The sequence below is a fragment of the Rhyacophila brunnea genome, unplaced genomic scaffold (genome assembly GCF_057557595.1).
Source record: "Rhyacophila brunnea isolate RB1 unplaced genomic scaffold, BYU_Rbru_1.0 scaffold_11, whole genome shotgun sequence".
NCBI lineage: Eukaryota > Metazoa > Arthropoda > Insecta > Trichoptera > Rhyacophilidae > Rhyacophila > Rhyacophila brunnea.
In genome coordinates, this window is record NW_028232763.1 from 204,528 (window position 1) to 217,442 (window position 12,915).

The 12,915-nt window shown below is 35.0% G+C and overlaps 1 protein-coding gene across 1 annotated transcript in view; it reads right to left on the reverse strand.

Moving 5' to 3' along the window:
• Positions 1–6,351: 6,351 nt before the first annotated feature.
• Positions 6,352–12,915, reverse strand: part of LOC147078254 (U4/U6.U5 tri-snRNP-associated protein 1) — a 33,329-nt gene continuing 26,765 nt past the window's right edge. The window contains exons 12-14 of the mRNA XM_085957810.1: positions 11,317–11,494; positions 8,835–9,063; positions 6,352–7,114 (exon numbers count right to left, since the gene is read on the reverse strand). Coding sequence (XP_085813936.1) covers positions 6,983–7,114; positions 8,835–9,063; positions 11,317–11,494 — 539 coding nt within the window. The 3' untranslated portion in view covers positions 6,352–6,982. The remainder of the gene's footprint in view (positions 7,115–8,834; positions 9,064–11,316; positions 11,495–12,915) is intronic.

Here is a 12,915-nt window from a genome sequence, read left to right on the forward strand (position 1 = left end):
CTGGAGATGATCATGCACAGCATGATTTCTCCAAAAATTGAGTCATTTATAATGAATGAACAGCATGGATTTAGAGCAGGCCGATCAACGGAAACCAACCTGATGGTATTCACTGATTATGTGTCGTCAGTACTAGATAGAGGCAGCCAGGTTGACTGTTCTTACAATGATTTCTCGAAGGCATTTGACAGAGTCGATCACGATATTCTAATGGAAAAACTCCAACTTATTGGATTGTCGGATCGATTTTTAAAGCTATTCGGGAGTTATTTTAGGAACCGTCAACAATACGTTTCGTACGGCCTTTATCAGTCACAGACCTTTTACACATTTTCTGGTGTCCCCCAGGGCTCAAACTTAGGGCCATTGCTGTTCACGATTTTTATAAATGACATAGCATTGGTAATTAAAAGTGCTATGTTTTTGTTGTTTGCTGACGACTTGAAACTCTTCATGGAAGTTGTCACCTTGGACGATTGTCGTCAACTTCAACTTGATATAGATAATATATTAGATTGGGGCAGGCGTAACAAACTGGACTTCAATATTGATAAATGCAATGTTTTATCGTTTACTAAAGCCTCACGAGTATTGTTTTTCCAGTACTCGATGCATGGCAGAGTTCTCTCGCGAATAGCATCTGTAAGAGATCTTGGAATTACATTTGACGGTAAACTGACGTTTAGTGGTCATATAGATACCATTTGTAAAAAGGCGCTAAAGATGTTGGGCTTTGTCTTGCGTACTTCCCGGGTCTTTTCGGATGTTACGGTATTAAAAATTCTCTATAACTCCTTAGTTAGAAGCAGACTTGAGAGTGGGTCTATCGTTTGGGCCCCGCATCAGTTGAAGTACGGCCTTATGGTGGAGAGAGTCCAAAAGAAATTTTTACGACTCCTTTACTTTCGGTTGTATGGATATTATCCGTGGCTCTATCCGACTGATTTTCTCTTAGGGATGCTTACATACTGTAGCTTAAAATTTAGAAGGGATCTTTATTTAGCTACATATTTTTTCAGACTTATACGCGGCGTAAATGTGAACTCTGCCATTCTTGGTGGTATTGGCTTGTGTGTCTCTGATAATTACCTTAGGAATCGAGGGCATGCGTTGTTTGTTCTCCCACGGTGCAGAACTAACCTGCCATTAGTAATGCCAATTGGGAGGGCAGTAACCATGCTTAATGAAATCGCTTCGGATATTGATATATTCCACTTACGTGAGGGTGAATTTAGGTGGACGTTGTTTTATAAGTTTTTAAGATAGGGTTTATCAAAGTTCACTCTGTGTGCTTCCATCTACTTTTATTTTGTTACTTATTTAATTTATTTTCTTATTTTATTACTTTTTCTCTGTATTTTTATTTTTTTTTAATTATTAACACTTATTTTATGTCATGTCGTGAACGCTTTGAATTTATAATTTGTTATGTTCATTATATGTAAAATAAATAAATTTGATTTGATTTGATGTCTTTATTGATCGCCCTATGCACTCGAGATATGCGTTCTCCATTGGGATCACAATCTTCCATAATATTTAAAAAATTGTCAAGATGCATGAAGGCTTCATTCATATTTTTCATTGTTGATGATTTTATCAGCTTCTTCTTCCTCACTTTCATTATATATTTCATTTTCGTCAGCCGATTCTCCAGTGAATTTAATATTATGAAAAGAATACCTCAATTTAAACTTGTTAAACCAACCGTTACTTGCTTGAAAAATCATGTTACAATCTTCTTTTAATCTAGCCTTCCAATCTTTGTGCAAACTAAGAGCTTTCGCTTGAATAATTGAAATACTCAGAGGGACATCTTTTCGATGTTGGTCATCGATCCATGACAAAGATTTTTCCATTTCATCCATAACTATGCCGTGTCTTTTGGAAACAATCTTTAAAGATACATTTCCACAGTTTTGAACGTATTCCTTAATTTTATTTTTATTTTTCAAAATTGAACATATCGTAGACCTGTTAGTATCATACGAATGTCCGATTGAAGCAAAAGATTCGCCGCTATCAGAACGTCTAATAATTTCCATCTTTGCCTCGATCGTCGATCCTTGATTTCTTTTTGTTCGTATCAACACTGTAGTTTTTCCGTTTCTCACTCATGTTTATAAATTTTTAGGGTGAAATATTTCAAATAAATAAAATTAGCAAAACGCACATCACACGCCCGCACGCGCTCCTGCGCAAGACTAAACCTATCCTAGCTAGCTCACAAGCAAAGTGACGGGTGCGAGTGACGCAAGAAATGCACTTGCTTGTGAGCGAGCAAAAAAGGGATATCTTAACCCCAAGACCCACAGCGCAACGTTTAAAAAAAAAACGATTTTTTTTGAAATGTGCGAAATAGCGAATCGTGCGAAAGTCGAACGTTCGTAAGTCGAGGTCCGCCTGTATTTATATAATCACTTGATTATATATTCTATAAAATAATTTATTTTGCCAACGAGAGATGCCGTATGTGTAGGAATGTATTACACAAATAATAACAATACAATCTGCAAAGGTTTTAAAAAATATACCACAGCGTGCCATCTGTCTTGACGAAAATAAAGGTCGGATTATGTTTCAAATTCTCAATTTTTTTCATATGGACTTTGCGTCACGTAGCCCCGCCTTCTATTGAATTGTATGAACTAAGGTAAGCTCCAATCGCAGAGCCTAAAACTAAAAAATTAATAATTTCTATGGGTTTAATCGAATATTAATAATTATGTTGAGTTTTTAAAAATAAAAAGTACTTTTATCTGATGATTTTTGATGTCTTAACCCGGCACCTGCCTCAAAAATCGTATGACGCACCATAACTACGCATGAATTTCATTATCGTCTTTGTTCTATACTAAAAAAAGCAATAAAAAATATGTCACAGCTCCAGTCGAGAACCCAAAACCATTAAAATAATTTCGACACACTAAAAAACCGTAATAAATCAGTTATAATATCAGAAACACTCGAACAAACGAATGCTATCCAAATTTGAAAGAACTCACCGTAAGACGCCATTTTGTAGCCAATAGTTAGAGCTCTGCGCGGTGTGTACTATTTCGACACTTGTGCATTACGTTCCCACGAATTGAAGTGTTACTAATTTTCAAGTGCATATCGATAAATCACATATTAATGTCTTCGGGTTGAGTCGTAAACAAATATAAAGGGGACCCTTTTAATATATTTAAACTACACAAACACTTAACTTATTGAATATTATTGATAAATTAACACGAACTCACATATTAAAAAAAAAAACAAATACAATAATAAACCTATTTTAAAATTCTTTTGACGTGTGATATATTTTAAAGCAAGGTGACAGACATAACGCAACATCACACGTTGGGCACATATAGCGAGAGAGTTTTGTTTTTTTCGGATTTTTTTTAGAATTCCCGCATACGAAACATCTCCTTCTAGGCTTATCGGTATTTTGTGTCGGTAAAATGTATTCTGGCAAATGTCCCGTTGCACTTTTGGGCAATAATCGTACGGGATTATCGCTAGTTGACGCTGTCGGCTTGGGCAGGGGTGCATTTGAAATTCTCACACAATATTTGTTCACTAATTGTTTTATTACACAGAGTTGAAAATCGCCCAATGTTTTTTTGTCACATTTAATAAATTTATATAAATAAAAAGCATTTAATAAATATAAGTCGATCATGTGGAATGCGACCTTTTTATACCACTTGATCGACTTTCTCATACACGACAAGTTGCTAAGCATCATGTCGGACTTATCTACCGTACCCATATTTTTGTTATAATCTATAACACATTTTGGTTTTTCGATGTTTTCGCCAGTTCTATAGTTCACTTTTCCCGTTGGTCCAAATGATGCATCGTGGAGGGTGGATAGCATGTGAACATCCCTCCTATCGTGCCATTTCAGAGCCAAAAGTGGACTATTGTACTTAGACTCGGTATCTCCCTTTTTCAGTTTGCTGAACTCTGGCATATCTTTACGATTTTTTCTCACTGTACCGCAAGCATTCGTTTTGTGAGAGTGAAGGTATTTAAAAAGCGCCGGACTCGAATACCAGTTATCACACCATAAGGTGTGACCTTTCCCGATGTAGTCTTTCATTAGCGTTGTCACTACCGCACCGGAAATACCGAGATTTTCATTGTCTTGTATGTCAGTCCCTTCCCCACAATAAATTATAAAGTCAATAATATATCCTGTCATTACGTCACACATCACAAACATTTTTATTCCAAATCGATGTCTTTTGGAAGGAATGAATTGTTTAAAAATTAATCTACCCTTAAACACGATTATGCTCTCATCTATGCAAAGATTCTGATACGGTATCATCGTTTCCCTAAAAATTGTTCTTGTGTGTTCTAACAGTAATCTAATTTTAGCTAGTCTATCATTTGAGGCGGTCACACTAGGATCTGAAAAATGAAGCATTTGTAAAATAAGTTGGTATCGATTTCTAGCCATTATTTTCCCAAAAATGTCTGCATGCAGGTAAGGATCGGTACTCCAATGTTCCTCTATCGACGTGTGCTTATTTCGAGTCATCAGCATTGATACGGCAAAAAATGTATACAACTCCGGCACTGACGTGTCTGTCCAATTGTGTGATCGCGATTTCGGTCCAAGGTCTCCCGCACTGTACGAATGGTTAAAAAATGTATTCGTTTGGTTCACTATTTCCGACATTATATTTTTATTCAAAAAATGTTCAAAGAAAAGACATTCGGGAGAGGATTCGTTCAAGTCGTTCGATGTCACGCCAGATCGACAATCATTGAATTCGTGAACTATTGGAATATACGGGCCAGTTCTCCACGACCGCAAAAATTCAATTGGCTCGTCAGAGTCCGTATCGTCGACGTCATGATCAGTCTCATGCTGTTCCAATTCCTCTTCCGACATATCATAATCTGAGTCCAATTCCTCATTAGTACGCACATTTTCTTCCTCCATATTTACGCACTATAAAACTATGAAATGTTTTTAAAATGTTTAACTACAGTATTAGGGAACGCCAAATCACAGAAACCATTAAACTCACACACAATAGTTATTGATATCAGTATTAATTTTCACATTCACTAAAATGGGACACGGTAGACAGTACAAAAAGTATTTTAAAAATCGCGGTAAAATAAAATCATACGTTCAATAGTTAATCATGCCAGTTTTAATGTGATAAGTACACCAGACAGCAAAAAAAGTATTTATCAACGATTGCGGTAAATATTCAACTTGTATGCGATAAATACAATCCCGCGCAATGGCCCGCTCGGTTGAAAGTCTGTCGTATACTGCGCAGCCGCGGCGCGCAGTTCAAACTGATTTCTGTCGACCGGCAAAACTTGGCCGTACGAATTGGTTCGAAACTTTGGTGATTATTTTATATTTAGAACCAATGCTTTTAAAATATGTCATAGGTGGCAGGAGAAGGACAAATCAGGCCAAATTTACGTGAAAAAATCAGTCCCGTATGATAAATATGGACGCGGTGGCATCGATTTATACACATGCGCATTGCGAATTTGGCCGATTTGTACAAGGTGTGTGACATCGGCGCCGGCCGGGTTAAATGTTTAGAAAAAATACGTACTTAATCTAAACTGATCGCGACCACTACGTTCTTGCACTTACAAATCCAGCCGGTTTTTATGGTTGTAACAGTTCAACAGAATATCTCTGTCAAGAATACAGTTAACACTTTTAAAACGATTGATACAACGTTGACAATCGTACTATAATTTTGGTGATACTAAATAATGTACAGTATTGCAAAAATACTATAATTATTTTAAAAATCAGAAAAGTAAGATGAAAACGCACTTAGACATCAAGTGACTGAATTCGAAACGTTAACAGTTCAATTACAAAAATCGATGTGATTGTTGTATTTCCTTATACAAGCGAATGTACGCTTTGTAATATGTACACATTCACATTTTTATTTAGAGCGTACTTCAGTGAAACGGCAAATAATTTTCAATAGTAGGTGCGATGAATTTTTCTCTTTAGTCGCCAATCGGAGACTGACAGCCGAGGTGTCTGCACGTCGATTTGTTTTGTCATGGCGTCGGATGAAAATATTCTTAAATCGCATAAAGATGACTAAAAAACTTTATGTATGTACTTAAAAAAGAAAACATGTCAATGAATATACTATTATTAGTAATATAACAATCAACATAACATTAATTGGACGCATGTTGGATTTTTATGACAAATTATATTTCGTTCAGCACGCGTCATTTGCACAATCCGCGCATCTCCTTTGACCATGCCTCAACTGAAGTATAGCCTTAAGTAATCAAGGGACCCGATGAAACAAGAAAGGTAAAAAATGAAAACACCGTTACATAATTTATAAATTAGTATTTATTTATATTGAGATGAAAAGATTCAATAATTAAACCTTTAAATTTAATAAGCACGTTAACTAACGTTTTCTTTCTTTGCAAAACCTTGGTATGCATTTTTAAAGTCTTTAAGGTTTCATGTTTTGTTATGTTATTATTCTTAGACCTGACTGTGACTTTTGTTATTTGTCACACTAACTGAGTCTATTATCTTCCAAGGGAATTGAGTTGTTGAAATAAATTTGGAAACAGTAAAAAGAAAAGAAACTCAAGGAACAATGCTAAAGGGATTTAAAAATGTACACATAGATTTATAATAGACAGGTACAGGTACGTGCAGCATTCCTACAGCACTACAGGGGTCGGGACATTATGATACGGATATCGGCATCAGTATCCCATTCCCATTCCAATTATCACAATGTCATGTTTTTTTTGTATTGTATTATTATATGATTGATAATACTATTTTTGTAGATATACATATTATTAGGTTTCAGCAGCAACAGGTGGAATGGTGAATATTGTGTCTGGTGTATCGACGATTGAACAATTGGACGGTTTGTACAGGAATTGTCGGTTATGGCGGTGACAGTGGAATCGGGTCTCTAATGACGGGGAACAGGGGGGCACTTCAAAGGGCAGAGCTGCGGGGCTGTTTGGCACCGCTGAGGACGACGAAAGCCGCCCGTGCCTCCTTCTGTCTCGCTTGCAAGAGAGCCAGGGTCCCCAGTGGAGTATCCGTGGAGTTCATCTTCTTCATCAGCTGTAGCAAACAAAACCACACAAAATATATAAACTATCACACAATCCATAATCATCATTGTCAGTGAGTTCATTTATAAAAAGGCTCCTAGCGCGTAGAAGATTTTCTTTATCATTTTTGACCGATCTGGATATCGACTGTGGAAAGGAAAAGGGGCGTAAGCCTCAGTTTTTGCAAAGTGGGTTTTATTTGTTATTAGCAAAGTATTCAACTCAATACATGGTATGCCCAAAGGATTTAAGCTGCAAATGACGAATTAATATCAAAATTTAGCTTTTAGTTTTTGGAAATGAAGGGCGTGTAAATTTTACCTCCAGGAAAAGGGGCTTAAACCACATCAATGACATTATAAGTCGTTCAAGCAATCTTTTGTGGTAAGGAAAAGGGCGGTAAGCAACTTAATCCGTAAATGTATGAGGATAATGGCAGTTTTACTAAACGCTGACAGCCAGCTGGGTCAGGTATGAACCTTAATGAAGATTAAGCCACCTAATAGTCTCGCCCGCTCGTTTGTCAGTCAACACGTTTTTTGACACTCTCTCCATTAAAATTCATTTAAAGTATACTAATCAAGTGAAAATGGCAATAGAAAGAAGTTAAAATATTTTAAAAACATGTGGTGTTAACATGGATGGAATAAACAACACAAACAAAAATGGTAAGTCCTTAAAATTACGCCTTGAAATTTTTATGCCACACAAGTGAAGCGTCATCGTTAATTCTCTGTATATTGTTATAAAACATTATGTTACAACTTATATTGTATCTTAATCATTGGTTAATGATCTCTTGTTCATATTAGATGATAAAATTAATAACATATTTGCTATATTTACTACAAACACCGCCCTGCGGTTTATAGGTTATGTGACGTGTCAAACACAATTCTAAACTGAACTTGGTCCTAATTACGCTTATATTTACGATTAAAATCATTGTAATGGTTTGTCCATAAAATTATAATTATGCACCGTATTATTTATAGTAATAACATAAATCTCGAGTAAAATGCGTTTTGTTTTAATTTGTTGTCAGGAGCCGCTGATCGAAGTGACGAGTTATTTTCAAGAACCAAATACATCCGCAAATATTGGTTATTTGTTATAATTATTGTAAATAACTAAGATTAGCTTGAATCAGTATACTTACAATAAAATATTTGCTATATTTACTATTATTATTATTACTATTATGTTATGATTATGTGTCATTTATGATTTAATAAAATACTTTTTTTCTGAAAATAATAAATTATGATTGTTCTAATTTTAACCTTAATATAATTAAACCATGGGAAATGAGAACATATTAAATAAACACCTAGTGAAACACTATAAAGAAATACATTTCCAAGAATTTAATTTTAAAAAAGTGAGAAAAAAGGCTATTTGCTGCATAAGTCCACTGTATTTTATAAATACGACATTTGAAATTGGTAAGGAAAAAGGATGTTACCATCATTTTTATCGGTTTTTCTGTAATAACTTACGTAATAAAAATGTCAGATTGGGAAAATAATACACCAAATTATTAATCATTATGCACTTTAAGACTGTGTATATTTTTTATTTTGATTTTGACAGAAAATCATTGAAAAAACGTTTTTTGCTTCTCCTGTAAAATTTGTTTTGTATGGATTACGCCCTTTTTCCTTTTTACAGTCGATATGTATTATGTTTAAATAAATTGTCTAGACTCTAGACATAAGAAAAGTACTGACCCCTTCCTGGTGATTCTGCTTGATGCGTTTCTCCTGCTTGTTCTTGCCGGGTCCTTTGCCATGGAACTTGTGGGAGAGGTAGCGGAAGGCCTCCTTGGGACGAAGGGGACGGCCCTCGTCGTCCACGTAATCCAGCTTGACGTTGGGACGAAAACCCTCCTTCTCGCGAAAGTCGCTGGCCGGCCCTGAGTAACCGCCGCGCTCCCGTCGGTTCAGCTTGTCATCCTCCCTGCGCACATTATATTTACAATATTTGATGTGAATTTCTTCGCCAGCGTTTTTGTGGAGAAATATTTGTTTCTATTGCAACATTTAATTTTGAGTGCGCGCCTGGTCGACTACTAATCATCTAAAAATTTTAGTCGAATTATAGACAGTTCGCGAACCTGTGATGAATATTTTTTAACAACTTGTTAATTTTGGGTCAATTCGAGGCTTGTCAAAGAAATCTCTGTCAGAGGTCAATGCAGTTCTACTGTCAATGAGTCATGATAATTCGATTAGGGCTTTTCTCGTTATATCATCGACGAATCGTCATACTTAAATTGAATTATGTATATTTCATGTGAAGCCGGGAATTAAATGTATGTACCAACATGAAATGGGACTGCAATAACTACACGCTGACTTTAGAGCATATTTCAGTGAAACGGCAAATAATTTTCAACTCTAGGTGTGACGAAATTACAGACTGGCTGCCGATCGGAGAGCGAATGTCGAGCTGTGAACACATCAATTTGTTTTGTGATGGCGTCGGGGTATTAATTCTTAAATCGTTTAAAGATGACTAAAAAACGTTACCCATTTACTTGAAAAAGATAACATGTCAATGAATATATTATTATTATTATTACTAATAGAACAATAAACATAACATTAAATGGACGCATGTTGAATTTTTATGACAAATTATGTTTTGTTCTGCAGGCGTCGTTTGCACAATCTTCGCATCGCGCAGTCATGATCGATTTAGACTGTGCCCCAGCTGAAGTATAGCCTTAAGGATTTGTGTATGGGTCTAATACATATGTTTTTATGACTGTTGAACAGTGGCTGTAAATGTACTAACTTGTGAATTAGTTACACGTATTCTACATATTATTAGTGAATTTTTAAATTAAAAACTTATTAACGAGTCACATAAATAAAAAGTGATTATAAATAGTATCACAGTAAAACCTCATTAATAAGAACAAGGATAATTTGAAATTCGCCGTAATTAAAAATTTTCGCGAAAAAAAAGTCTCGTGAACATTATTTTCGTATAAAACCATACCTTTAATTCGAAATTATTTCAGAGTCCTGGCATATAAAAATATTCAATAAATCGTAATAAAGTACACTATTTCATGAGCCAGTCATTGGAAATTGAGACAGACTTTTCTTAAAACATCATAAATTACTTATTTTATGAATAATAATAAAAATAATCCTGACATTTTAAGACCCATTAAAACAACAATAACTCATATGTCATGTTTCAGGGCTGTAGGTATTTAATTGTTGACTGTTTAATGGATTTTCACATAGTTTTACTAGAGAACCAATAATGCTATACAACTGTGTTGACAAATTGGAAAAATAAAAAAAATATTTCATATTTTTCTATAATTCTAGCTACTTGGTAACTTCAATTTATGGATTAATGACACATGGTACTTGCACAGATTTTAATTTGAAAGAATCGTATCAGAAATTTGGTAGGGTATATAATATGATCGTAACGAAATTAAAAAAAATCAAAAAAATTTTATTTTCAAAAATTTAATATTTTTCCATCATACATGAAATTTTCATATTTCGTAATTCGATTTTTTTTCAATTTCAGTCCTGTGGAATTCATATTAACGAGGTTTTACTGTATATTCAAATCTGTGAAACATATTATAATATATAAATAATAAAATACTACTTACAAGTGATTCAATAAAATTATACACTACCTAATTTTTTTATATCCATACAACATCATGTCAAACAATCTATAGAGGGAACGTGCCAAGCTACACTGTGAAAACTATGTTAATCCACACGTCTGATAATCTAGAGGAAAACCAGAAGTTTAACTTCTGTCGCGTGTGTTGCTGCCCGCATTATTATTTTTTTGAGCCAGCACTACTCTACCTTGGGGCAATATTTATTAATATAAAGTAAATCTCAGAGGATGTCCTGTACAATTTAATATAATAATTCATATTATCATTTTGTAAATGCTGACTCTTAAATATTATTCAGTATTGCTACGATATTCCCAAGTGTAAGTGTTACAATTCCACAGTTATTAGTTGTTAGATGTGACTCTTTTCTGCAAAGCAATGAACAAAACAAATATATTCCCAAGTGTAAGTGTTACAATTCCACAGTTATTAGTTGTTAGATGTGACTCTTTTCTGCAAAGCAATGAACAAAACAAATGCTCTTCTTTTATTCTGTTCATACTTTTACTTGCGAGTGGCACAGCGAGACGAATTAAAATACATACCCGTGCGTATGAGCTTTGTCATCAATGGAGTAGTTAATGGCCTTGAGGTGCGGCAGAGCGGGAGGTGCGGCGCGCGCCTCCCTCCCTCCCTCCAGATATCCTTTGCTCAAGGCCAAACGCAGAGCTCCGCCGACTCCCGCCCCCAGTACGGGTTCCGCCGCCAATGCTCCGCCTCCCTCTGAGAATAAGAAAATTATCAATTAGCATTACGCTTTTATGAACGGCCATATGACAGGTGATCGATCACCTATCCTTGTTCCGTTAGCGGATAAAAGAATCCTGAGAGACAGTTGTCAAATTGATTTGGGTCTACACACATAAATTTAATATCATAAAGACTTGTATATTGGTTAAGTGGTTCACCATGATTCTGAGAGATGGCAGTGTATGAACAATATATTAAATTATTTTAAAAAATCGACCGGGCTAGTATGAAGTGCAAAGTGCATACACTCATTTTATATGGCCGGCCTAGCGTGTACGGAATTGTAGCGCACGTTGACATACATCCGGTTAAGTTTTTTTTTTTTTTCGACCATGTCCGATCCTAATAGGATCATATTATGGGCCTCTACAGAGTAGAGGTTTGTAATAACAGATTTTGTTTTTTACGAGAAAGGGATGTCAGCCACTTGCTCAACCTATTGGGTCCATACCCTGACTCAGGGTAATTTCATTCATAACTGAAAAAGTTATGACTGGATGCGTGTTCGTGTTTGACGCAGTGGTCTTTAACCCTTAGACTGCGTATGGCATGTAAACATGCCATAGACTTTATCTCGCATTTTTGACCAAACTAGAAGAGACACTTGTGGATAATATGCTTTAAAAATTAGTTCAAACCTTTAGGTAGACATATCAGGCAACAGATCATAAAAATGTCAAGTAAAACACAAGGAAATATATTTTTGAAAAGAACACTCGCTATTCAGTCATTTGAATCGCGCGCCATTGCGAAGACGGGTGTACTCGATGTGTCACCAGGGTTATCAAAACAAAACATTGGTCTTGCATCGAAAAGTGTGCATTGATAATATTTTTATTTACCATTTAATTAATTATTACGATTACATTAGTGTTATGTATTTTTTCTTAGTGATTTGTGATTTCGATAGAAACATTTTGACGATTTGTTTTTAGTATTTTTTGTCATTATAAATATATGTGAAATAATTATTTCACCCGCCAAAATGTCACTACCACATAATATTATCGAAGAAATAATGCTGGAAAATATTTTATCGACGCACAGCTCTCCAGTAAATTTGTATGGCTTTGTTCATTGCTCCATATTTGATATTTACATTATTATAATGGGTAATAATTTTTATTTTTTATGTGCCACGAAACTGTGTTAGCTCTGTTCACATTCGACAGCCCTTTGTACAATGAAAAAGCCGACGGCGCCTCATAAATTATAATATAATAGTATTTTAGCAGTGCAGTAATTATTTTAAGTGTTTTATTCTCCAAAACATCCTAATGGTAATGAGTAAGTCTCACGATGACAACATTATTTTATGGCGACAAAAATAAATATAGGTTCGGAATTTGAAACGGTAATAAAATTTGAGTTACGACTTACTAAATGCGATAACC